The following is a 25783-nucleotide window of genomic DNA, read 5'->3' as shown; positions in this document are numbered from 1 at the left end:
AACGCTCAGAACACTTGTGTTGTAAATTCAAGATTGTAACTCTATAGTACTTCTAAAATTTATTCTGTAGATTTGGGCAAGGGTGAATTTATTTCTCGTATCTAGTTACTTGAGGTGATGGCGATGAGCCAGTTTGAACTACAGTCCCTGCAGTAAAATTCGCCCAGAGTGACGTTAACATAGAGAATTTCAAGATGCGATAAAGGAAATGGAGAGGTATGAACAAGTCAGAATAGGATGTACCCTAAAGGTTGTTGTGTTCCCTTTTTGTTGATCTTGTCTTTAGTGATATAAGTAGCCAGCACAATAGTAGAAGTGATATTTCAGTGTCCCAAATATTTCTTCAGTTCCATTAATTTATTTGAATAATTGATGCTGATCATTTTGTTTTGCTCTTCCCCAAAGTTATTTTAAACATTTTTTTTTTGTTTTTTCCGCATTATCACTCCTCCTCTACCCCTCAAAGCAGGATGGCCCAGCTGGGATTATAGCCAGCAATGTGAAACACCAATAACATCTTCTTTTCCAGCCACTTTTAATGACAAGCTCCACTTCTGGATTAATTTAACTTTACTTTTGACAGAGTAAGGTTTTCAATCAGCTTATGTCAATTAGAGAGTTTGATGTAGATTTTTGGTTATGCTGAAAGCTTATGGCATGTATTGTATTTAGTAAATGCAATATTTTAATGACTGGTTTTCTTTCCAGCTCCTAGTAAATAATAAAATCATCAGCTTGGATCTGCCTGTAGCTGAGGTATATAAAAAGGTCTGGTGTCCTGCTAATGAGGTGAGTGCAGATCACCAACATTGCGAGTAGTACATGAAATGGATTCCAAATAAAGACATCAAGCTGTTATCCATTAAATTAAACATTGGCTGCTACTGTTGAGAGGGGAATTGTTGGGTAGATCTGAATGGATCAGTTAAAATAAGTTGAAAAAATTGACAATAGACTAGTATGTATGATTAATGTTTGTATCAAGAATAACTGCTCTTAATTCAAAGTGTTTATTCAGTAACTAATATGTATGAATGTTGCACAGGGGGAACCAATGCGTATAATCTATCGAATGCGAGGGCTTCTAGGAGATGCAACTGAGGAGTTCATTGAATCGTTGGATTCAACTACAGGTAAGAACGTCTCAATTACACAGATAACTGTTGCACTTGCCGTGTTTTCAGTCACTGCCTCTTAACCCAAGTCAAGTTCTAAATCATTGAAGATTTCTCCTGCACCAAAGAATAAATGTCCACTATGACTACAGTAGTTGCTGTTACTTTGATTATTCTTTCTTCGTAGATGAGGAAGAGGATGAGGAGGAAGTGTATAAAATGGCAGGGGTAATGGCCCAATGTGGTGGCCTCGAATGTATGCTAACCAGATTGGCTGGAATCAAAGACTTTAAGCAAGGACGTCACCTTTTAACTGTGAGTATCGGAGTTGGTGTTTTTTGAAATAATAGTTTCTAGCTGTACCAGACAAACATTTAAACTTGGTCCAGGCATCAATTTATTTGAATTGCATTTTGCTGCTGTTAACTTTTTGTTCTTCCTCAATCTTATTTTAAACATTTTTGTTTCCTCTGTTCTCTCCAAATTGCTCCACCTCCAAAGCAGGATGGCCTGGCTGGGATTGTAGCTGACCATATGAAACACTGACATCTTCTCTTCCAGACATTTTTAATGACAAACGCTAGTAAAATGTTAGCTTGTATTCTTCCACAGTTTAGTGCTTGAATCAGCTATTAAGCTTCCATGTCCTTTGAACAAAGAACCTGGTAAACTTAGTGGCATCTCCCAGTTGACAGGAGCAGGACCACAACTCCTTTCCACAAGAACCACCTGGACTTTGGAATGCCAGCTAATTTGGGATTTTTGCATGTGTGCAAGAGCATAAAAACCTAAGATTTGTTGCTGCTTGTTTGCTGGTGTTTTGTCCCTGGGATCTTGACGTCAGAATTCAGAATAAAGTGCAGTTTCAGCAATTCTTCACCACTCAGAATTATGGCTCGGAATCAACTTGAACAACATGCCACTTTGAACTTGATGTAAAGATTCTTCTCCATTGATTTCAATAGAAGAGAAAGCTGCAAGGAATTATGATATTAGAATCTCTAGATTTATTTTAATTGTTTGAGCTTATTTGAATTTTTTTCAAGATTTTCATTTTATGTTATTAACAGCTTTGAGTATTACCTAGGCCATGGAGCTTAGCCAGTTGTCAGGGTTTTTTCTAGCTTTAAGCAAAACTTGTTCCCTTTCCTCTTCACTCCCGCTCTCCCCTTGCCCTGTTTACACCCACTGATGGAAGAATCTGCTGCCATGCAGGGTCTCATCACTGAGGATTGCAGCAGCTTTATCCAGCATATTCTCATTGAGGGAATTGCACAATGTATATACAACTGTGCAAAACAACAGCAGACACAGGAGTCTTGCCACTCTTGCAAATTCTTGGCCCTTATTGTTGCAGGCTACATAAAATGTGGTAAGCAGTGGGGATGATGGTGACAGGCTTCAGGAGAGATACAAAATAATACTTGGCGGATGCAAATTACTGCAAAGCAAGGAAAATGATAAGCAACATTAACTTTACAACAGATGTAGGAACAGCGACATCTGGGGTTATACTTAAATCTTTGACAGCAAGACAAGCTCTTAAAAAGGCATCAGAGACCTTTTCATTAATGAAAAGAGGCTGAAAAGCACAAAACCAATGAAGTTATGCTAAGCTTTTATAATTCACTATTTAAGCCTAGTTACAATATTGTGTTCAAATCTGGATACTCCAGGAAGGATACCAAGTTCTTGGAGGTGGGGTGAAGAGAACATTTACTCGAATGATATGAGAGTACAGGAAAACTCTGATAATCCACTATCCGGTAGTAAGGAAATCCTAATGGTTTGACACCTGACTTACTGCGGCCTCTGTTCCCACACTCCCCTTAACACATTATTGTTCTCTGCTCCCAGCATTGTCTTTACAGGGACTAAAGTTCCTGCAGGTGTTTAGTTTCCATTGTATGTTGCTGTTCACATAACCTTGTAGTTAGAATTTACAGGTGCTTAATTCTAGATTTGTAAAAAGTTGCCTGATATTGATCAGGCCTCGGATTACTACTTTCCCATGTTCAGAGCAAAATGACTAAGCTGCTGTTGGCCATTATTAGGATGGTATTTCATGACCCCATGTGAAATTGGATCTGCCAAGAATTTTACAAAGTATTTTGCTAATCAGCACTTTAAAATTGCTCCTGGCCATAATTACATTCCTGTCACCCATGCGTAACTTTGTTGTGCATTGAATTTGGTTTGACTGAGATATACACCTTCTAAGGCTGACCAGACAGCCTCAGTATAGCAGCAGGATTGTACATTTCTTGAACTGGAGCAAATCAGTGTGTTGTGCCAATTTAATTCCCATGGGAACTGTATAATTGCACACTATTAAAAGAGAATTTTGGACAAACAAAAGCTGCTTTCTGAAAGCATCAGAACAGGCTAATGGAGTACTAAAGAATGGGATTTTATTGAATAGTACAGGTCAGAATTGGGTCCTTTCGGCCCACCTTGTCCATGCTGACTGTGATGCCTTTCTACACTAATCCCATTTGTCCACATTAGACCTGTCCCCTCTATGCCTTTCCTTTTAAGTACCTGTTCAAATGCCTTTTAATTGTTGTAATTGTATCTGCCTTTATCACCTGCTCTGGCAGCTCGTTCCAGATAATCACCATCCTCTGCGTGGGAAAAACTTCCCCTTGAGATCTCCTTGAAATTTTTCCCCTTTCACCTTAAACGTCACCTTAGTTCTAGACTCTGCTGAGTGGTAAAAGACTCTGACTATTTATCCTACGTTTCTTGTAATTTTATAAACCTCTCTAAGGTCTCTCCTCAGCCTTCTACATTACAGTGAGAATAAACTCAGCCAATCCGATCTCTCCTTGTAACTACAGCCCTCTGTTCCAAGCAACATTCTGGTGAACTGCTTCCACACACTCTCAATTGCTACCACTTCCTTCCTGTAGTGTGGCGACCAGAACTGTATACAAAGCTCCAAATGCAGTCTAACCAATGTTTTGTACAGCTGCAACATGATGTCCTAACTCTAACACTCAATGCCTCAGCCTTTGAAGGCAAGCATGCCCCATAGCTCGCACTTTCAACGAGCTATGCACTTACACCCCCAAGGCCTCTCTGTACATCAGCACTTCTAAAGTACCTGCCTTGCCACTATATGTCCTGCCAGAATTTGATCTTCCAAAGCGCATTACCTCACACTTGTCCAGATTAAATTCCGTCTGCCACCTCCCTGCCTAACTTTGCAGCTGATCTGTGTCCCGCTGTATCCTTAGACAGCCACCTTTGCTGTTTTTGACTCCAGCAATTTTTGTGTCATCTGCAAACTCGCTCATCAGACCAGCTGAGTCAATTACATACATGACAAACAACAAAAGAGCCAGCACCAATCCCTTTAATACATCATTTGTTACAGGCTTCCAGTCAGGAAGAACACACAAGAACCACTTCCCCCTTCCCCAAACCAATTTTGGATCCAGTTTGCCAATACGCCTTGGATCCTTTGGGCCTTAACCTTCTGGACCAGCCTACTATGCGGGTCCTTGTCAATAGCCTTACTGAAGTCCATGTAAACCATGTCTACTGTACTGCCTTCATCAATTTTCATAGTTAAAAAAACCTCAGACATGAGGTTGTGATGTATCGTTCTCCGAAATCAGTGGTTACCTTCAGTAAACTGAATGACTATATGGGAGGCTGCTTCTAATATTTTGTTATACGTTAGTAGAAAACTATTTGAAACTACGGCATTGTTTTCATGAAATCGCTATGTTATTGCAATCATAGAACCAACCCTTGTCAAGAAATGTCAAGCAGTATTTTGTTTTCTCCACATCTTATACTTAGAGGGAGGGTTGCAGCTGTGGGGATCCCAAAGTCATTGCAGTGATAGAAATGGATAGTAAACATTTTCTCTTTATTCGTTCATGTGATTTTGCTGACATCGGCAAAGCTGCATTCATTGGTCATCCCAAGTTTCTCAAAAGTTGATGCTATCATTGTGGCAGGCTACTGGAGAGGGAATTCCAGGATTTTGATAAAACGATAACGAAGAAGTGAATCACAGTCTGGATGGTGTGTGACTGGGAGAGGTAATGGAAAACAATGGGTTCAATGTTCCTCTGGGGAGTATAGTCAAGATCACAGCACTGTGAGTGTCTCAGCTGTATAAAAAGGGAGGAGCAAGAGTGCTAGGAGACTTGGGGGTGATAGAGCTGCTGCCTCGCAGTCCAGTGACCCATCTTCAATACTCACCTCTGTTGCTGTCTGTGTGGAGTTTTCCTTGTAGGTTTCCTCCAGGTGCTTTGGTCCCTTGCCATTTCTTAAAGACGTGCAGGTTTGTAGGTTAATTGGCTGTAAATTACCCCCACTGTGTGAGGGAGTTGATGGGAATATGAAGAAAATAAAATAGATTGCGTAAATTGGTGCTTGATGGTCAGCATGGACTCAATGAGCCAAAGGACTTCTTTCTGTGCTGTATGACTCTATGACCCAGTTGGGAGGGAAATGGACAGGAGCTTCTATGACCATATACCTGAATCCAGTGTGGTGTGTTGCCTCCCTAATGTCGGGGTCAAGGATGTCACAGAATGGTTTCTGGGCATTCTAAAGGGGGAGGGTAAATATTCAGAGGCCATGATTCATGTTGGTGCCAACATAACCAACGTGAGGGATATGGTCTCATGTTAGTTATGTTGTTATTATTCTGCAACTTGAATTTGGGGAGCAAGGTAACAGAATAAGAACCAGCGCAAATTAAGGTTGTAAACTCTGCATTACTTCTGGTGTTGCATGCCAGCAAGTATAGGAATTAAAGGATAAAATGGATGAATGTTTGACTGAAGAAAAGGTGCAGAAGAAGGGATCCTGTGAAGATTTTTGGATCACTGGGGCCATTTCTGGGGAAGGTGAAACCTGGACAAGTTGGATGGATTGCACCCAAACCAGAATGGGTCCAATATCCTCATGGTTTGCTAACTATTGGGATTAAGATAATTTGGTAGGGCCCACCAAAAATGGGAAAGAGTAGAGCCAATTAGGGACAAAGTGGCAATCTGCATGAGCTGGAGGATATTGGTGAGGTCATCAGTGAATGCTTCTCATCTGTATTCACTGAGAAAAAGTACGTTGTTGTAGGAGAATTCAGGAAAGGGGAAGGTTGGACTTCTGGAAGAAACTACCATCAAAAAAGGAGGTATTAGATGTTTTAGCAGGCTTAAATTCCCAGGACCTGATTAGATGTATCCTGGGCTATCATGGGAGGAAAGGGAGAACATTGCTGGTGGTCAGATGAGCTAGATGGCAGTACCTTTGTGCAGGAAAGGCAGCAGAGATAAGACAGGTAATTATTGGCCTGTGAATTTAATGTCAGTGGTAGGGAAATTATTTTTTCCCACGCAAAGAGTAGAGGAAATCTGGAATGCACTGCCTGAGGGGGTAGTGGAGGCAGGTATTATCACAATGTTTAAGAAGTATGTAGATGAATGCCTGAAATGCCATACATAGAAGGCTACAGGACAGGTGCTGGAAAATGGAGTTAATATAGATAGGTGTATGATGGCCAGCATGAACATGGGCCTGTTTCCGTGCTGTATGATTCTATGATGTTGATTTCATTCTATGATGCTGCTCTTGTTCTTGGTATTGGAGGTGGTGGAGCAATTGGAAGTAATCTCGGTGAGTTGCTGAGCATACTGTTAAGAAAATTCATACTGGATTCACTGTGCATTAATGGTGAAGAGTGTAGATGTAGGTTCCATTAGAAGAGGGCTCAATCAAATGGACTGCTTTTTTTGAATAGTGTTGCACCTCCTGAGTAATGCTGTTATATCAATCCAAGTGATTAGTGAGTATCCCAGCACACTCCTAACTTGGTGGGAAGACTGAGAGATGAACCATTTGACAGGCACCTGACCTCTACTGTATTCTTGTCACTGCAATGTAAACATGGCTATTCCATGTACATTTTAAGTATTGCTGCCGCCCCTTGGATAGGAATTCTAGTGTTCCAGTCCCAAGTCAACTGGTTATGCTTGCATATTACTAAACCAAGTGCCAATCAATAGGATCTGTTGAATCCCTATCTGGAGGTTTGACAACTATCGATGATAATGTTCACACCATATGTCTATGGACCCAGCACTTCTATCCCAACAAAGATTTGTTTCTTATTTTTTTGTGCTTTTCTTAAAGTGTGGAGGATACCAGATGAATAAAAAAAGACACATTCTCCACATATGTCTCCCGTCCCAGTAACAACATTGATCTTGCAGCGTATTATATAGACCAGATGAAAGTTGGGGCATCAAATGAGCATCCCTAGTGCATGATTTCCCTGAATGAATTTGATGTAGTTATTCAGAGAATACATGCCATTTAAAAAAGACCATCCCTATTTATTTGATACCTCTCACAGTATTTACCAGACTGGTTTAAATGGTATTTGAAATTCATCAGCTCAGTACAAAGTTACATGTTCAAAAATAAGTCAAGTATAGTATGACCATGTTGGTTTTCCTCTCCTCTCTAGGTGCTGCTGAAGCTGTTCAGTTATTGTGTAAAGGTGAAGGTGAATCGACAACAACTGATTAAACCAGAGATGAACCCACTCAATGTAATGCTGGGGACACTCAACCTGGTAAGTCAAGTGGAAGTATTGTAAACTTATATAGGCTCATCATTACTTCTCTAGCAACTAGCTGCTGAGACCATCTGTCTTCCCATAGCTGTTCTTTCCCTGTGGGAGACTGCAATTAGTGACAAGTTTCCAGGCTCCTTCTGGTTTATCTTTTGAAAAAGGATTGACTATTCTAAACAAGCAAATCTGTTGTTGGGAAAGCATTAATTATTCACATAGATCGATTCAAATATTAGAATTGTCAGAGTGCAGAAATCAGAATACTCAAGACAATGTGTTCGTGATCCCTGACTGATATATAAAAAAGGTCTGATACCATAATGGGTTTTTTGGAATTAGCAGGCCCTAAGTTGAAAATCTATTGTTGTTTGAATAACCAGAAACACAGTTTGTTCAGTATTTCAGATTTGATAATGGAACTGATGTGTTACTGGGTTTTGTTGTTTAATGCGTCATTGTTTTTTATACAGGCATTGCTGGCTGAACAGGAAAGTAAAGATAGTGGGGGTGCAACTATTGCTGAACAAGTGCTGAGCATCATGGAGATAATTCTAGATGAAGCAAATGCAGAGCCACTGACCGAGGACAGGGTGTGTATATGTTTCAGGTTCTCAAGATCAAACATTTTCTTTTAGCTTGAATGTGGAGAATATAATGAATGGAGCTAAAGAGAGATATAGAGAACTCTATACAAGTGAAGAGTGAATAACTAGAACGCAGGACATAAAGTCTGCTCTGTTTATGCATGTCTCAGCAGCATTGAGGCAGTAAAACTGAACTCATCTGGGATATCCAGAAATGGCACTCCAGTTGCTGTTGATGCCCTTTGCAAAAACCCGATTATGCTCCACTGGTTCATGGGAGAATTGCAAGTGTGAGCACTGGTTGAGGCTGGTGTGTCTATAATTTTTGCCTTCCCCTTCACCACAAAGTGTAGTAGCCTATCAATATATTTGCAAGACTCATTTCACTTTTTATTCATTCTTGTGACAAGGGTGCTGCTGGTGATGTCAGCATTAATTGTGTACAACTGGTTGACTTGAACATGATGGTAGACTACCATCTTGAATCAGTGTGGACAGTGGTGACTTCCAAGATGCTTATGAATAGGGAGTCCTAGGGTTTGGACTCGAGGACTCCAATATAGGGATGGTAAAATGGGAGAGAATGGTGATATACTGTAGGTCCAAGTTAAAATGGTGTATGTGATGACTTTCCCATGAATCACATGTCCTTTTCTTTCTTAATAGGGAAAGTCATGGGTTTAGGAGGTCACTTTCATCATGGTTAAGAAGTCAGCCAGTAGTGGTTGACTAAAGGAACATAGGGTGTGAATGGAAATGTGGGACTGAAGGCGGTCACTAAGGAGGGGTGTGGTTAAGGAAATGGGGAAGGTGTGGATAAATGTCTTAAACTGTGTTTCGGGATACAGAAAGCCAGTGGGCCATTAAGGTAACGGAATCTCAGAGAACTGAACAAATAAGGCCATGCTTAATGGCAGTTTAGTAGAGGATGGAGTTGGGGCAGCTGGGCAGTGAAGCCAGTGGAGAACGTAAATTATGGAAGGTAAAATTAACCTGGTGTCACTGAGGAGAGATCAAGGTGGAGATGATCAATATTCTGAAGAATGGAATGAAGCTTGAATGGTGACTTAATGGAGAAGTGAAACATGCTCCAGGTAACAGTGAGGTGCCCCACCACAATACTTTACATGAAATAATATGGCAGGTTAGTGGGGTTAAGGGTAAAAGCAAATGGGAGCTGATGTAGGTCAAAAAGCATAGCCTTGGTGGGTCTGTATTAAATTGGAAGAAATTTTGATTCTTTCAGCTTGTAATGTCTGTTGGAAATATTAAGTAATTGTTGTTGGAAGGAGATGAAAATGTAAAAGCTTGGTGGCAACAGTGTACATAGAGAGCATTATTCAATGCCTCAGGTTGATATTAGCTAGGGAAGAATGAAAAGGAAAGGGTTGATAATAATTTCCCTCGGGTACAGCAGGGAAAAGACAAAGCAAATAAAGTTAACTTCAAAATTCATCAGAAGATATCTTTATTAATCACATGTACATCGAAACACAGTGAAATGCATCTTTTGCGTAGTGTTCTGGGGGCAGCCCGCAAGTGTTGCCACGCTTCCAGTGCCAACATAGCGTGCCCACAACTTCCTAACCTGTACGTCTTTGGAATGTGGGAGGAAACCAGAGCACCCGGTTCATCATCAAGGCTGTTAAGGAACATGATGCAGATGATACATGAACATGTTCTGTGCTTTTATAATTTCTGTATACCCTTAGAGCTGATAATAATACCCTCACTCTAATCATTGAACCATCTTGTGTGTAATTAAATTTTTGTCATTAAAACTATTATTTTGCAATCAGGGTAACCTGCTACTAACAGGAGACAAAGATCAATTAGTGATGTTATTGGACCAGATAACTTCAACATTTGTCCGTTCCAATCCAAGCGTACTCCAAGGATTGCTGCGCATTATCCCATACTTGTCCTTCGGAGAATTGGAGAAAATGCAGATTCTAGTTGATCGATTTAAGCCTTACTGTAATTTTGACAAGTAAGTGACCAAGACTCAACTTTGATTTGTGGTACTAAACATGTGAACAACCTAGAGTCATACACTACAACCAACTGCCTTTCATAGAGCCTAAATAACTAACAGAATTCACTTACAATTTTTATGGAGTGGGAGCTTAATTCATCTTGTCAGTGCTTTTGCTCTTTTGATTTGGAAGTGACATGAATAAGATATTTAATCTGCTGAAATATTTAAATACACATGTTGATATTGGCGTGTGTGATTTAACAAAGACTCTTTTGCAAATTTGAGCATTAGACATAGCATTACATTTTGTCACTTTCTCAGCTTTTCTTCTGTGGTAGTTATACTCATGGGCTTCCTGCTCCTTTATTCCATTCTTGTCCTGTTCTTAGATATGATGAAGAGCATAACACAGATGACAAAGTTTTCCTGGATTGTTTCTGTAAAATCGCTGGAGGCATCAAAAACAATAGCAATGGACATCAACTGAAGGAACTTATCCTGCAGAAGGGAATCACCCAGAATGCTTTAGAATACATCCGGAAGCATATTCCAAGTGCCAAGAAGTGAGATTAATTTCAACAGTACCAATTGTTTGTTTTAGTTATGTAACCAATTGTTTTGTAGAAAATATTGGGGTCAAAGTTAATGGGTTTTTGTATACACAGGAGGAAGATGTACATCATAGAATTGTACGATATTTGGAAGCCCACTCTATTTCCAGATCTTAACATGTATGCTGTTATGTATTTACAGTCTTGATGCAGATGTGTGGAAGAAGTTCTTAGCAAAACCATCTCTTCCTTTTATTCTTCGCCTGCTGCGGGGACTGGCTATGCAGCACCCCCCCACGCAAGTAAGTTTCTTTCTCTGTCTTCAGGAAGAAATTGAATTGCCTGGAACTATACTCGCTGGAATTCGGAAGAATGAGAGGGGATCTTACAGAAACATATAAAATTATGAAAGGGATAGAAAAGATAGAGGCAGGAAGGCTGTTTCCACTGGTAGGTGAGACTAGAACTAGGGGGATATAGCTTCAAGATTCAGGGGAATAGATTTAGGATGGAGATGAGGAGAAACTGCTTTTCCCAGAGAGTAGTGAATCTGTGGAATTCTCTGCCCAGGGAAGCAGTAGAGACTACCTCATTAAATATATTTAAGACACAGTTAGATAGATTTTTGCATAGTAGGGGAATTAAGGGTTATGGGGAAAAGGCAGGTAGGAGTCCACAGCCAGATCAGCCATGACCTTATTTGAATGGCAGAGCAGGCTTGATGGGCCAGATAGCCTACTCCTGCTATTTATGTTGTTCAGTCCATTTCATCAACATCCCTACTTACCTGCTCTTGTACTTGCTGTTCCGCCATCTTGATACACTTAGTCGATTGCCTTGAGTATTTGAAAGCAGAAAATAAAGTATTAAGTGGAGAATCGTGATCCTTAATAGGATCTAGATTTAATTCCTATCAGTTTTGGACAATTTTCATAAGTTGTCAACGAAGCCCTAGAAGGGCCCGTACAAGGAGAAAGAGAATGAATTGCGGGAGAATTAGAGTGGCTGAAGAATGGGCTGATTGGATTCTTCCCTCCCCTCTCCCTAGCTCAAGTTCACCAGGATATGAGACAAGACACACAGAACTTGTTCAAATTTGTTTTTATCTTTAGTAATTAAACTGATATCATTTCAGCTTTGAATAAGGAACCGTAAGAGAATTCTCATTATTATAATAGCAAAAGAGTTGTTGAAGAATGGAAAGTGATGGGTCTCAACAGAAATGGAAATGGTTGGCTACCAAAATCTAATGACAAGGTGCTAGTGAACAGGATTATGGAATTTAATTTCACAACTTGTCAAGGTGGAATTTAAACTCAGCATCTGGCTCACCATTCCAGAACCCTATATCTGTATCTGTACACAAGTAGTCTAAAAGTCTGAGGTCCCTGAGCTGTAGCTATGAAGTGTTCTGATCAGACTGTGTGGATCATTCCGGTTACCAAGAAAATGCATGGACCCTATTGGAAAATGCAGGGAAGGGTCACAGTTCCTTCTGTGCAAGGAATAATCAATGGAAAACTTGAATTTTCAGCCTTCAAAGGTAAATGAGAGATTTAAGATACTTAGTGTAACAAGAAATCCATAACAGTATTTAAAATAGTACAAGTGAGACAAGGATGTAAGTACAAGGGAGATTCAGAGGACCTGCCAGTAAGCAATTCACACAACATTGGCATCTATATCCAGAATGGCCATTTTTTTGGTGATTGCTGAAGGCAAAACTAGAATAACTCAAACAGTTAGAGGCTGAGAGGGGGATGAAATAATGTTAAATGTTCTGAATGGGCTGCTGCACTCCAGTCTTTGAGTTAAATGGGTTCTTCCCAGCCTTCAGATGCAGCTCCCTTAAATGCAAAATCCTACCAATGTTGCTCTTTACACTTTGTTTTTTTTAAAATGTGTTGAAAGGACATGGACAAGGTAAATTATATTAGTCATTCTATCAGCCTTGATGGACATTTGCATTGTGCTTTTGCAAGCCTTGATTTTGGTCTGTCATGATTATTTTGCAAATGAATCCTCAGTAGATAACCTTCGTTCATACGTTATGAAATTTGGTTTGTGTGTAAACCAAACTGGGAAGCTAACATATTCCTTTCCCTTATTTCTGGTGAGGTTCTGCAGCAATGCAGCAGCATAACCATATTTTTACAAGCCCATAAATTACTCGTGGTGGGACTTGAACTTTCATAGCTAAATGTCATAACCACTGTCCCATCCTCTATATCACTACTAGCTGGCCTAGATACTGTGTGTCTTTACTAGGTCCTGGTTATTTATGCATCTTTAGTATTGTGATTACAAGAGGATTCTTCTGTGTAATTCCTCAGGATGAGTAGCTTAACCTGAGGGAGAGATGTATGAACTCCAGTTGGTCATATGTTTTCAGTAATTGGTGAAACTCTGTCACAATGGGAGATCACTGGAGCCTGGAATTTCCTGACCTTTGTTGACAGGTTTTCGGTAGTACCTACAGTAATTTTTCTTTTGCATACCGTATTTTCAGATGTTAATTGGAATGGACTCCATCACAAACTTGCATAAATTGGAGCAGGTTTCCAGTGATGAAGGCATTGGGACTCTGGCTGAAAACCTACTGGAGGCACTGCGGGAACACCCAGAGGTCAACAGGAAAATTGAAGCAGCACGAAAAGAGACACGAGCAGAAAAGAAACGAATGGCGATGGCTATGCGGCAGAAAGCATTGGGCACACTTGGAATGACGGTAAGTGTTTAGTGTACTTAAAATAGCACATATAGGAACACACAGGATACAGCCACTGCTTATGTAAACACGATTATCATCTGTTTCCATTTGGGAAGTTGGATGTTATGCTAGTTCTTGCTCCACTTGCCCAACCTGCTCCCATATCCATTTATTTCCCTTTTCTTCACAGTCCCGACATCCTGTTCTTAAATGGCCTTTGCTTCAGTCAGTAACAGGTGATGTATCCTTGCGATAAACAGTATCTGAGTGAATGGCATTACTTCAGTATCCAATTTCGTGGAGCCCAAAGTGACACTTTACTGAAGTTTATGTAAATTCACGATTCCATTTCAATCAATAATTTGCAAACTCCATACCATTAATTTGCAGTTGTATACACTTGTGGTGCTTATTTTTATTCCTGTGAGTCTGTTTTTACAAATCTTTCTATTCTACCGCCTGGGTTTCCTCCATTTGACTATCATTACTCACCTTCTTAACTAAAATGTACTGACTTTGCATTCCAGCTATTGCATTTTCTCATTCCACCAACATTGAAATCCTTTTGCAGCTTGCCTTTAGTCCTTAGTTTGATTCATTGTGGCTCCTATTTTAACTTATTCTGAGTACTTGTAAGGCCACTTATATTCAAATTATTGATATCACAGCAAGTAAAACTAATCCTGGAACTGAACACTGGAGCTGCAAGAAAGAAATTGCATCATTGCAGTGCCTTTCTTAACCTTATTTAGACAAAATGGGCTTGTAGTTGGTGATCTCATTGAAATAGGTAACATTTGTGGAGGACATGATGCTCAAAGGCTGATTTGTCTGGTTTGAATGTCTAGAATTGGTGTAATGGCCAATATTTATTGCTCAACTAATGTAACTGAAGCACTTTAGTCTTTCATTTCATTGCTGTTTTGGTTAGAAGTAACTAGCTGCCTATGATGTGCTGTGGGACATCTTGAAAGGTGCTCTATGACTGCAATTTCATATATTCTTTCCTGTCATGCATCTTGTTGAAAGGTTTTTGAAAGCCCATGAAATACATTTTCCTGTTTCATATGTTTCAAGGAACACAATTACATTGATTTGAGAAATATATCTAACAAATGTTGGCTACTTCTCTCATTTTCTGGAAATTTAGCAACTTCTTAAAATTGCAGTGTGTCCCTGACACTTGTTGAACTAAACTGTACTTACCTGGGTAAATAGATTTAACAGTGTTCATTCTTCAGTCCTCTGGCACAGAATATCTTGGGTATCCACGACTTTTACCCTGCGATTGAGCCAGCACAATGTGACTAGGCCAAATGTTCTTTCACACTGTAACCTTCCTTTGATTTTACTCTGGATCCATGAAGTTGTCCTGTACTTCATGTTAGTTAACCTTTCTAATACTTATTCAAACTTGTTCAAAGGAAAATGGTATGGGTCTTCAGCTGTTTGTGTTTTTTGAGTGAGTTACCTTGGAATAAGCCTTGATTTCTCATCTTTAGTGCAATTTTAAATTGGTAAATTATGAAATGAATAGTGAATAAAGCTATATTTAGGCAATGCAATTTAATTTCACATATACTGCACTACATATGTAAAGTTTGAGTTCTCCCCAAGTGAGCAACTATTTTAACCTTTGAATTTCCCTTAAGCCAAATTGTTCTCATTTGTGTAGAAGTGCTGATTAGCGCAGCAGACAATTATTGAATAACATAACCACATAGTTTGCAAGTGTTACAGCATGCACCACCTTTCATGTTGCTGTAATAACCCCATCATTAAACATCTTCTGAAATGTGTGAAACTGGGACATTGAGACTGATGCCTGCTCAATTCATGTTGGGTGAATTTGATTATTTCAGTCACTCTAACCTGCAAGGTGGAAACTGATAATTTGATATAAATCCTTTCATAGGAACTTTTGATGCTTGAAAGAGTTGGAACTTTGTCAGAGGAACATGAAGAAAAAATGATTTCTTGATAGGAAAATGCTAATCATTGCAGCATTTTCTGAGTGAATAATACTTAAATTGGATCACCCAGAAAACTGGAGTGCAACTATAAAACTACTGTATGGTCTGTTTATTCCACATGAGAAAATACAGTTTATTTGCCTTGATAATGATTCACATGCTGCCAAGACCAGACTGGGACAGATGGTTGAGCCTGTGGGGAAATGCCCCAAATTGGACAAGTCAGGTTCTTTTATACAAGTTTTGCATACTTTTTAACTATGATTGTTCTCATGGTTTTGTTTCTTGCCCAACAGACTAATGAGAAAGGCCAGGTGGTCACCACAACAACATTACTGAAGCAGATGGAAGAACTGATTGAGGAACCAGGTTTGACCTGCTGCATTTGCCGTGAGGGTTATAAATTTCAGGTAAGCCAACTTTGTCAAAAAGAAATGTGTAACTGCAATACAGTTTCACAGTGTGGATGCCACTGTTTTTAGTAAAAATAATGATTCTTCATCTCTATTGTAGCCAACCAAGGTGTTGGGGATTTACACCTTCACAAAGCGTGTTGCAATTGAAGAGTTTGAAAACAAACCACGGAAACAGCAGGGATACAGTACGGTCTCACATTTTAATATCGTCCACTATGATTGTCACCTTGCTGCTGTCAGGTAACAGTAACACTGTCCTTTTCACACTTCAAATTGATATGTTGGCTTAAGATTTGTAGAACTACATCCAATGATAAATGAGATGGTAACTGAAGGTGGAACTTCACTACCAAAAGGATGCAAATGAAAGATTGGGACCTTAGTTCAGAGTTTTTGGTATGTCTGATCAGCAATATTGGAAGAAAAAACCATTAAAGTATTCAAAAGGACAGAAGATAATTATTTCCCAGCTCTAGAGGAATGGGCTGGATGCTACAGCCTTCAAATTCACCATAGCTGCAACAATATATCTGTTCTGAAATGATGTAGGTTTAAATAAATACACTTATTCAAAGAATAAAGTGATCTTAAAATCTCCTACACCTAGATCTGCTGAGCACAGCAAAAACATCACTAATTGGACAGTGAGAATTGATTTTGTTAAGAGACCCCAGCTGGTTTCCAGTTCAAATTATTGAGCAGAGAAAGGGGTGTGCTGTACAAAAGCCAGTTATACTGCAATGACTGCTCTGACCCTAGATGGTCAATGTAAGAAAATCTGCCCCAGTAATTAAAGAGGAAAAAAGGGTCTTTCAGTTAATGTTTATGTTCTGCACATCTGTTACTTTGCTTTATAATCATTGGTAAAGTTATATTTGCTAGTGTCTTAAAGAAATATTGTTCCCTCTTATGAAAGATTCTGCCCATAATTATGTGGTTTAATATTAAATTACAAAATAACTTCCCTAAAATGGAATCTGGCTAGGGACTTAGCAATGAGGCAATAAATTGGGTTCTTTAAAACTATTGTTTATTTGCTCCCTAGGACAAACAAATCCAAATTAATTGTAAGTGTAAACTCCTGAAACCAATTGTAAGTTTTCTTCATCTGTCGCAAAGTACAATGGGTACATTTTTACTTGTAAGAGTTAATTCTGGACAAGGCATTGTATCCACTGAAGGGATTTACTAGCTCAATAAGATTGATTTAAATAATTTAATGGTGAATATTGATCTGGTTGATTTTTGCAAATTAATTCCTTTAGGTTGGCACGTGGTCGAGAGGAGTGGGAAAGTGCTGCGTTACAAAATGCAAACACCAAGTGTAATGGATTGCTTCCTGTGTGGGGTCCACATGTACCAGAATCGGCATTTGCTACATGTTTGGCAAGGTAAGACTGAGAATCTTCAATCTGAAATATTCCCTGGAATTAAATGGGAATGTGATAAAATTAGGAAGTGAAGGAAGGTGATAGAAATTTGCTGATTATGCTACATTTGAGAAATTGTGATGAAGATTGTGGAAAATGCAGGAATTCATTAAAGGTTGAAAGACGCATAGCAGGTGCACTTCCATTTAGAACAAAAGGCAATTTGTAATTTGTAAATAATATGCAGAGTATACATACTAAATTGTGAGCTTTTAACTGACTGGAGGAAGGTTAAAGAGTAGATTTATATAAAAGGAGAAATAACAGATTTATGTCTCAAACAGCAAAGTGGAATATTCTGCCATATACCTTCTGTTGAAGCAGACTTGAGTGTAATTAAATGGGTCCTTGCAAAGAAAAAGAAAGCACATACATTCATAAAGTTCCTTAAACAATCTTGCCTTAAGAGCTTATTTTGAAACATAACTTGCTTTTTGGGAAAATTTTAAGAGGCAGCTAATTTGCACCCAGAAACAGGAATGAGATATGTCCTATTCAACAGTTTTCATGATGGCTAAGACACTACATTTTGGAGAACGTTCCTGTCCATAAAATAATGTTGAATAGCAACTGTAGGCTTACAGATAGATGGTACTTCCAATCATGCAGCACTTCCCTCGATATTGCAGTAATGTGTCCGTCAGAATGTGTGCTAAAGTAACTAGATTACATCTCTCGTGGGTAAGAATGCCACTACTAGTCTAATCTGACACTTTAAGGAATATTGATATTATGAATAGTGCAGTTGTAATTAGGTTATGTGGCTCATGGTGCCGATAAGTCCATTGACTGGCGTCTATGTTGTAACTACCTGAAATTAATTACGGTGTTTGTAATGGCAATTAAGTTTCTGTATAGTGTACTGTACTTTCAATGGCCTTGTTTCTGATTTCAGACACAACACGTACTTACAAGAGTGCACTGGCCAGCGTGAACCCACCTACCAGCTAAATGTTCACGATATTAAACTACTCTTCCTGCGTTTTGCAATGGAACAGTCATTTAGTGTTGATACTGGTGGTGGAGGCAGAGAGAGCAACATACACCTAATCCCTTACATAATGCATACAGTTCTCTATGTTCTTAACACGTAAGTACAGCAAAATCTTCATTGAATTGTGACCATTTTATAACAATGTATATTGACATTGTACAATCAAATCACAGGACACGGGCAACGTCACGAGAGGAAAAGAATCTACAAAGTTTCTTGGAACAGCCAAAGGAGAAATGGGTTGAAAGTGCTTACGAGGTGGACGGAGCGCACTATTTTACAGTCTTGGCACTGCATGTTTTTCCACCTGAGAAATGGAAAACTATTCGTGTTGATTTTCTAAAACGTCTCCTGGTCACTGCCCAAGCAAGGAAAGTATCACCAAGTGGCTCCACCAAGTAAGAGAACCAATATAGTCACCAAAGCTTGTGCTTTCATGACCAACAATTATTTCTTTGCTGATCTCATCAAATTTGAAAAGTGCTATTTTAGAGAGCTTTTCAAACACATTTCCATAAATTATATGTGCCATCTTTAATTCAATCCTTATGTATTTGAGAGAGTCAGTGGGTAGAAGTGAGTTAGTCGCTATTGCTTAGGAGAAGGTGCTTGGGAAGCTGAAAGATCTAAAGGTGGATAAGTCATCTGGACTGGATGGACTACAACCCAAGGTTCTGAAAGAGGTAGCTGAAGAGATTGTGGGGGCATTAGAAATGATCTTTCAAGAATCACTAGATTCAGGAATGGTTCCGGAGCACTGGAAAATCGCAAATGTCACTCCACTCTTTTAGACGGAAGGGAGGCAAAAGACTGGCAATTATAGGCCAGTTAGCCTGACTGGTTGGTAAGATGTTAGAGTCCATTATTAAGGATGAGGTTTCGGGGTACCTGGAAGCACAGGATAAAATAGGCTGAAGTCAGCGTGGTTTCCTTCAGGGAAATCTTGCCTGACATAACTGCTGGAATTCTTTGATGGAGTAACAGGCAGGATAGACAAAGGAGAGTCAGTGGATGTTGTTTACTTGGATTTTCAGAAGGCCTTTGACAAGGTGCCACACATGAGACTGCTAAACAAGATAGGAGCCCATGGAATTACAGGAAAGGCACTAGCATGGATAGAAGATTGGCTGATTGATAGAAGGGAAAGAATGGGAATAAAGGGGGCCTTTTCTGGTTGGCTGCCGGCAACTAGTGGTGTTCTGCAGGGGTCAATGTTGGGTCCACTACTTTTCACATTATATGTTAATGATCCAGATGACGAATTGATGGCTTTGTGGCCAAGTTTGTCGATGATACAAAGATAGGTGGAGAGGCAGTTAGTGTTGAGGAAGCAGGGACTGTGCAGAAGGACCTGGATGGGTTGGGAGAATGGGCAAAGAAGTGGCAGATAGAATACAGTGTAGGGAAGTGTATGGTCATGCACTTCGGTTAGAAGGAATAAAGTCATAGACTATTTTCTAAATGGGGAGCAAAATAAGAAATCGGAGGTACAAAGAGACTTGGGAGTCCTCGTGCAAGATTCCCTAAAGGTTAACTTGCAGGTTGAGTCAGTAGTAAGGAATGCAAGTGCAATGTTAGCATTTATTTTGCGAGGACTAGAATATAAAAGCAAGGATGTAATGCTGAGGCTTTGAGGTGTTGGTCAGATCTCATCTGGAGTATCGTGAGCAGTTTTGGGCCCCATTTCTAAGGAAGGATGTGCTGGCATTGGAGAGGGTCCAGAGGAGGTTTACAAGAATGATCCCTGGAATGAAAGAGTTAATGTACGAGTATCATTTGATGACTCTGGGCCTGTACTCGCTGGAGTTTAGAAGGATGAGAGGGGATCTCATTGAAACCTATCGAGTATTGAAAGGCCTGGATAGAGTGGATGTGGATAGAATGTTTCCAGTAGTGGGAGAGTCTAGGACCAGAGGGCACAGCCTAAGAATAGAAGGACATCCCTTTAGAACAAAGATGAGGAGGAATTTCTTTAGTCAGAGGGTGTTGAATCTGTGGAATTCATTGCCACAGATGGCTGTGGAGGCCAAGCCATTGGTATATTTAAAGCGGACGTTGATTGGTTCTTGATTAGTAAGGGCATCAGAGGTTTACGTGGAGAAGGCGGGAGAATGGGGTTGAGAGGGAAAAATAAATAGGCCTTAATTGAATGGCGGAGCAGACTTGATGGGCCAAATGGCCTAATTCTGCTCCTATATCTCATTATCTTATATACTAAGGAGATAAACATTAATCTTTGAGGAAAATGATTTGACCATTCTCTTTTGAAAGACGGGGTTATCTTCAGTCTGAGGAAAACAAGTCTATTTCAGTCCAATCACGTTTGATATTTTAACACATTTTAATTTTCAAGTGTCTCCATTTCTTTGGGATGTACGGGGAACGTTTAGTACCTTGGTTTAGACGTAAGCATATTTTGTCTTGAAACACAGAAATCAATCCAGTACAAGGACAGGTGGAAAGTATTGGTCCTTCAGAGCTTTTTCTCCAGTAAATGAACTCTCGCATCTAAGTCCATATCTCTGATACTTTATCTCCCAATATGGTACTGAATTATGTTTTAAATATCCCAAGTCCATATATTCTGCTCAGCAGATTATTTTAAATATTCATCACCTTACAAAAAGAATTGCTCCTAAATTTTTACTTTTGACTGGTTTTCACCATCCCTTAGTAAGCTTTGAAATAATATACTTTATTTGATTCACACTTTCACGTATCTGGATCATATGTTGAACCAGTGATTTATAAAGAGATGGAAATCAAAAAATTGCATGCTGGAAACTTGAAATAAAAAAATGTTGGAACCCTTAGCAAGTAAGGTAGCATCTGTGGAAAGAGAAGAGTTTTTCGGGTCGAAGACTATTCAACAGACCGAGTGAAAACCAGTTAGTTAAGTTGCAGAAACAGCAGTGAAGAGAAGGGTAGAACAAAAAGTATCTGATAGGTGGGGCCAAAATTTGTCATTGTGATCGGGTATTGATGAAGCCATCTGGTTGATGGATTAATAAGGGCAGTTAGAGAGGGGGTGGGGGGGGAAACAGACAGTGCAAAGCGATCTGAGCTGTAGGAAATTCCACTCAGGCAGTGTCAGAAGAGAGGCAGAAACTGAGATACTGCAGATGGATAACCTGCAGTGCTGCAGCTCCTTTGCTTTCACCGCAACCTTCAATGAGATTCCAGCACCAGACCCCAAGCACTATCTTGGTGAAAAATAAACCTCATTTCTCCTCAGATTCTTCCACTGATTACTTTAAATTTGAGCCTTGTGGTGTGTGACCTCTCAGCTATGGAAATTATGTGCTTTCTATTTACTTTGTCTGGGCCATTTGTACTTCTATGTGGATGGGGTGGAGAACAGGAGAGATCAAACAATAAAATGAATGATGGTACAATGTAGTAAAAATGCAGAACACTGCTCTGAAAATACCAAAGGAAGAATGCTGGAGATTTGCTGTACAGATGTTGGAATGCTGATTATATGAAACTTAACTCATTGCCAAGTCCTGCAATGTGCCCAACTGAGTATCCTGTTTCTCAGGCTCATGTCGAACTGCATTGGAGGCCAGGGTTATACTTAGGGACTGAAAAGGGGTGTTCTGCAAAACAACACCCAGTATGTTTGGAGTCCACACTGTAGAGGAGACCACATTGTAAGCATCAAAAACAATACATTAAAAGAAGTGCAAATAAATTGCTGCTTTCGATGGATAGAATGCTTTGGGCTTGGACAGTGGGAAGGGAGGAGGTAAAAGAGCAGGTGTTGAATTTCCTTCTTGGCAGAGGAAGATGCCATGGAAAGGGACCTGTTTATTGGTGGAGATAGAAGAGTGAATGCTAAAGGGTAGGATGTTTCTGGTGGTTGCATTCCTTTGCAGGTGTTGGAGATTATGGAGGATTATTTGGATATGAAGACTGTGGGGTAGAAAGGGAGGACAAGGAGAATATTATCCTTGTTTTGGAAGAAGAGAGCAGAAGGGGTGAGAGCAGATTTGAGAAATGAACAGCCATGATGATGGCTCTGTCAACTATGCCAGAGAGAAGTAGCAGTGGAAATACCAAGGAAAATGTGTTTGAACTGCTGGTGTGGAAGATTGCATCGGGAGAATGGAAGGGAGACATTGCAGGAAGTAAGTTGGGAGGAATTGCAGTCAAGATAGCTGGGGCAGTCTGTTGTTTCAGTAGTTACTGGTTGCTAGCCTATTCCCTAAAATGGCCAGAGAGAAGTCAGAGATGGACCCTGCGAAAGTGTGGAAATTGGCAGCAAAAGTGATGCATGTTTCAGGTTCAAGGCAAGAACTGGAAGTGGCAGGAATGTACCAGGAAAAAAAAGAGGGTGTGGACTGAGTTGGACAAAACTGAGAATGTTCCACATATCCCATGTACACATGAGCAAAGGTTGTAGCCATGTTAGTTCTCATAGCAGCACCTTTCATTTGAAGGAAGAGAGTGGAGGGATCTAATTCGGCTTCTGTTCAGTGGGAGATGAAGGTGGAGAGATATTGGCAACCATTTGGCAAATTAGACTGTTGGCACCAGGAAACTGAACATCATTAGTGCTGTGAAGGGTGTGTCACGATGTAGATAGGAAGGATTTATTATTGCATAACCTCACTTTGTTATTTGTTTTTTACTATCTGCCTATCAAAGCAGATTGGTGAGGTCTGCTTGAAGCCAAGCAATTGCAAGGGAAAAAGTTCACCCAGCTACCAAGACACTTATTTTCTGCTTTGCCAATTTTGGTAATTATTATATTTAGATTAAACTTCTTCCAAAGATTAAGGGATACTTCATGAACTAATATATTGCCATTCATTCTATTCTTCTCTACTAAGCACAAAAATTAAAATTACATCTCTTGGAGCAAATGTAAGTGATCTTTTTTGTTGATGAAATATCCTGATTTTTCCAGACTATCTGACAAATCTGTGAAGGAATACTCTGTGTACCGGCCTGCACTGCTCTGCTGGGGATTAGTGGACCTCATTTACGGCATTTTCAAGGTATGATGTTTGTTGGTGCAGGTGCCAGACATGTTGACCTAACCTGTTCTACGTAGAACTGAATTTGACTCTCTAGTGATGGAACTTAGCAATTCAGCTATGGGAATGAACAGTTACTGCAACAAAACGTCTGTAACACAAGTTGTATGGAAGTAAAATTAGTTCCCAGTTTTAACTAAAAACTGGAAATCCAGTCAACAGTGTTTGAGTTGAATAATAGAGGTTGGGATGAGTTTCTTGGTGATGGGATTGTGATCCTTTGTTAAAGCTTATTAATCTCACATTTATTGTTACTTGATTTTCTTTCTCAAGTTGCAAACTTTGTGTGTTCTGCATCATTGAGTAAGTTATACTGATAACATTTATATTGTAGTCTTTAAGTCTTTATACTTTACCATAACAGAAGGTTCCAACAAGTAACACAGAGGGTGGCTGGTCCTACTCTCTTGCCGAATACATTCGACACAATGACATGCCGATTTATGAGACAACAGACAGATCGCTCAAAACTTTCCAGGATGAATTCATGACTGCTGAATCCTTTGCAGAATTCCTAGATGCTGCAGGTTGGTACTTAAGTAAATATTGTGCATTTATTTCCTTCCTCCACTTCAACATAAAACAAGTGCAAACAATTCTAATACCAAGCCCTCAAGTACATTGTCCATCAGAGACTCGCGTAATAAAAGTTGTCTTCACAACTAGAAACAGTTCCTTATGCTGAAGGATAATGGACTTCAGAGAACTAGAAATATGAATCTTGGCTTTTACTGTCAGATTCCCTTTCCTGTCAGAATGGGATTCTGAATAAAATTGTGTTGTAAGCAAAAAATGCATCTCTAAAACAAATGCCTTAAATGAACAATCAGGCCATCTGTTTCTTGGTGTTAGGAAAGACTCGCTTTAGTACCCCCACCCTTAAGTTCTTTTCATATTGCTGTATTTTTTACTTGGCAAATCTCACTGTGGCCACCAAATCAAAGATTTGTATTTGTGTTTGTTTCCTTCAGGTCTCTTAACAGAAATTGAAGATCCTGATAACTTCCTGAAAGACCTTCTTAACTCTCTTCCCTAAAATGTTCCAAGGTCATCTGCTCGGAAACAAAGCAAATATTTAACTGTACTTTTAGAAATACTGTATTTGCATTTTCACTCTTCTGAAACAATTGAAATTAATTTTAGGCTGTTTTTCAGCAATGCTTATTTAGTTACTGCTTTTTCTGTGAGAGTGTTCTGGATTTAAGATTTTAACATACATGTGTACAAAGGAATACTCATTTAGCCTGACTGATTGCATGAAGAACATTTGGTTTAAATTCTTGTTTTGTTCTTGTATCCAGTACTTCACTGTAACAAGCCACCTATTTAAATGTTATGCTAAAACTCTGGTTCATTAGTACATCCAATAAAATTAAATCATGATTCTCCCTTTTGATGTCAATCTATAGTGATTTAATTTTGAAACAGACTAACCTTGTCCAGATCCACCTCATTTCATGTTTAGATTTACCTGTAAATTACATGATAAATGGCAAAGTTAATTTTCACAAGGAAAAAAGTGTGAAATGAAGAATCTGAATACCAACAATAAATGCTGAGATGTAACCTTCATTAAAACTGACACAAGGGGACAGATTCAGTAAGAGCAAAGTTTTAAAAAGGCTGCCTGGGTCAGCATGACATTTGAAATATTCAGCAAACAATCTGTGTCTTCAATTCTGAACAAGTCGATGCTTCAGCTTTGGTAGAATAAATTTGCAAATAAACACACTTTTACTAATGTCTAGTTAAAGTTCATGGTCCTTAAGTGTTAGCTGTTTCTCTCTTCATTGAACCTGATCACACAAGGTTTAAATTGTCTTTAATTTCACTGACTTTGAGAATGCGTCTCACTCATCTCTAGGAGATGCTGGACATCTCTATCCATCTTAAACTTCAAATTTAATGTCTTATGAGCCCAGCCATTGGACCTGGTTGATTAGTGGCTGTGTTCCATGTACTGTATGAAAAGATAAATCTCTCGAGCAGGGTTTTTGTAAACCTCACTTTATTGCAAGTGTTATTTTAGCATCATACACAATGGCCAGTACATGCACCACAGTTAATAAATTATTTGTCTTGATTTCTCCTTTAACTTAGAACTATTTACAAATAAAATCATAAATTTAATCCCGTGCTATATTCAGATCCTTTCCACTAAACACTTTGGCAAAAGGACACTCTTTCCTATAATATTGGGTTAGTTGTTCAATAGAACCATTGCTTACTGCTCTCAAAGGTGTAATCCCAGCTTTCAGGCATAAAAATAATTTTGCAGCAAAAAGTAACCATGTATAACTCAAGTTTTTCTATTGTTCATAAAATGTAAGCACAACTGTTTCTTTCTGAAATAATGGAACATTTAAAACCTTGCAATCAAGTACAAAAT

The 25783-nt window shown here is 39.3% G+C and overlaps 1 protein-coding gene across 11 annotated transcripts in view; it reads left to right on the top strand.

Moving 5' to 3' along the window:
• Positions 1-25075, top strand: part of ubr4 (ubiquitin protein ligase E3 component n-recognin 4) — a 166950-nt gene extending 141875 nt beyond the window's left edge. For 10 of the 11 annotated variants that reach the window (XM_052039092.1, XM_052039094.1, XM_052039091.1 and 7 more), the window contains 17 exons: positions 709-789; positions 1046-1133; positions 1303-1430; positions 7609-7716; positions 8187-8306; positions 10100-10290; positions 10668-10841; positions 11032-11131; positions 13339-13557; positions 15809-15922; positions 16026-16168; positions 17194-17319; positions 18254-18448; positions 18526-18750; positions 23265-23355; positions 23759-23921; positions 24366-25075. In XM_052039092.1, coding sequence (XP_051895052.1) covers positions 709-789; positions 1046-1133; positions 1303-1430; positions 7609-7716; positions 8187-8306; positions 10100-10290; positions 10668-10841; positions 11032-11131; positions 13339-13557; positions 15809-15922; positions 16026-16168; positions 17194-17319; positions 18254-18448; positions 18526-18750; positions 23265-23355; positions 23759-23921; positions 24366-24430 — 2331 coding nt within the window. In that variant the 3' untranslated portion in view covers positions 24431-25075. The remainder of the gene's footprint in view (positions 1-708; positions 790-1045; positions 1134-1302; positions 1431-7608; positions 7717-8186; positions 8307-10099; positions 10291-10667; positions 10842-11031; positions 11132-13338; positions 13558-15808; positions 15923-16025; positions 16169-17193; positions 17320-18253; positions 18449-18525; positions 18751-23264; positions 23356-23758; positions 23922-24365) is intronic. The other variant, XM_052039095.1, reaches the window with a different exon arrangement.
• The last annotated feature ends 708 nt before the right edge of the window (positions 25076-25783 follow it).

The sequence above is a fragment of the Pristis pectinata genome, chromosome 26 (genome assembly GCF_009764475.1).
Source record: "Pristis pectinata isolate sPriPec2 chromosome 26, sPriPec2.1.pri, whole genome shotgun sequence".
NCBI lineage: Eukaryota > Metazoa > Chordata > Chondrichthyes > Rhinopristiformes > Pristidae > Pristis > Pristis pectinata.
Note: the sequence above shows the minus strand (reverse complement) of the source record. Positions and strands in the feature narration are given on the sequence as shown.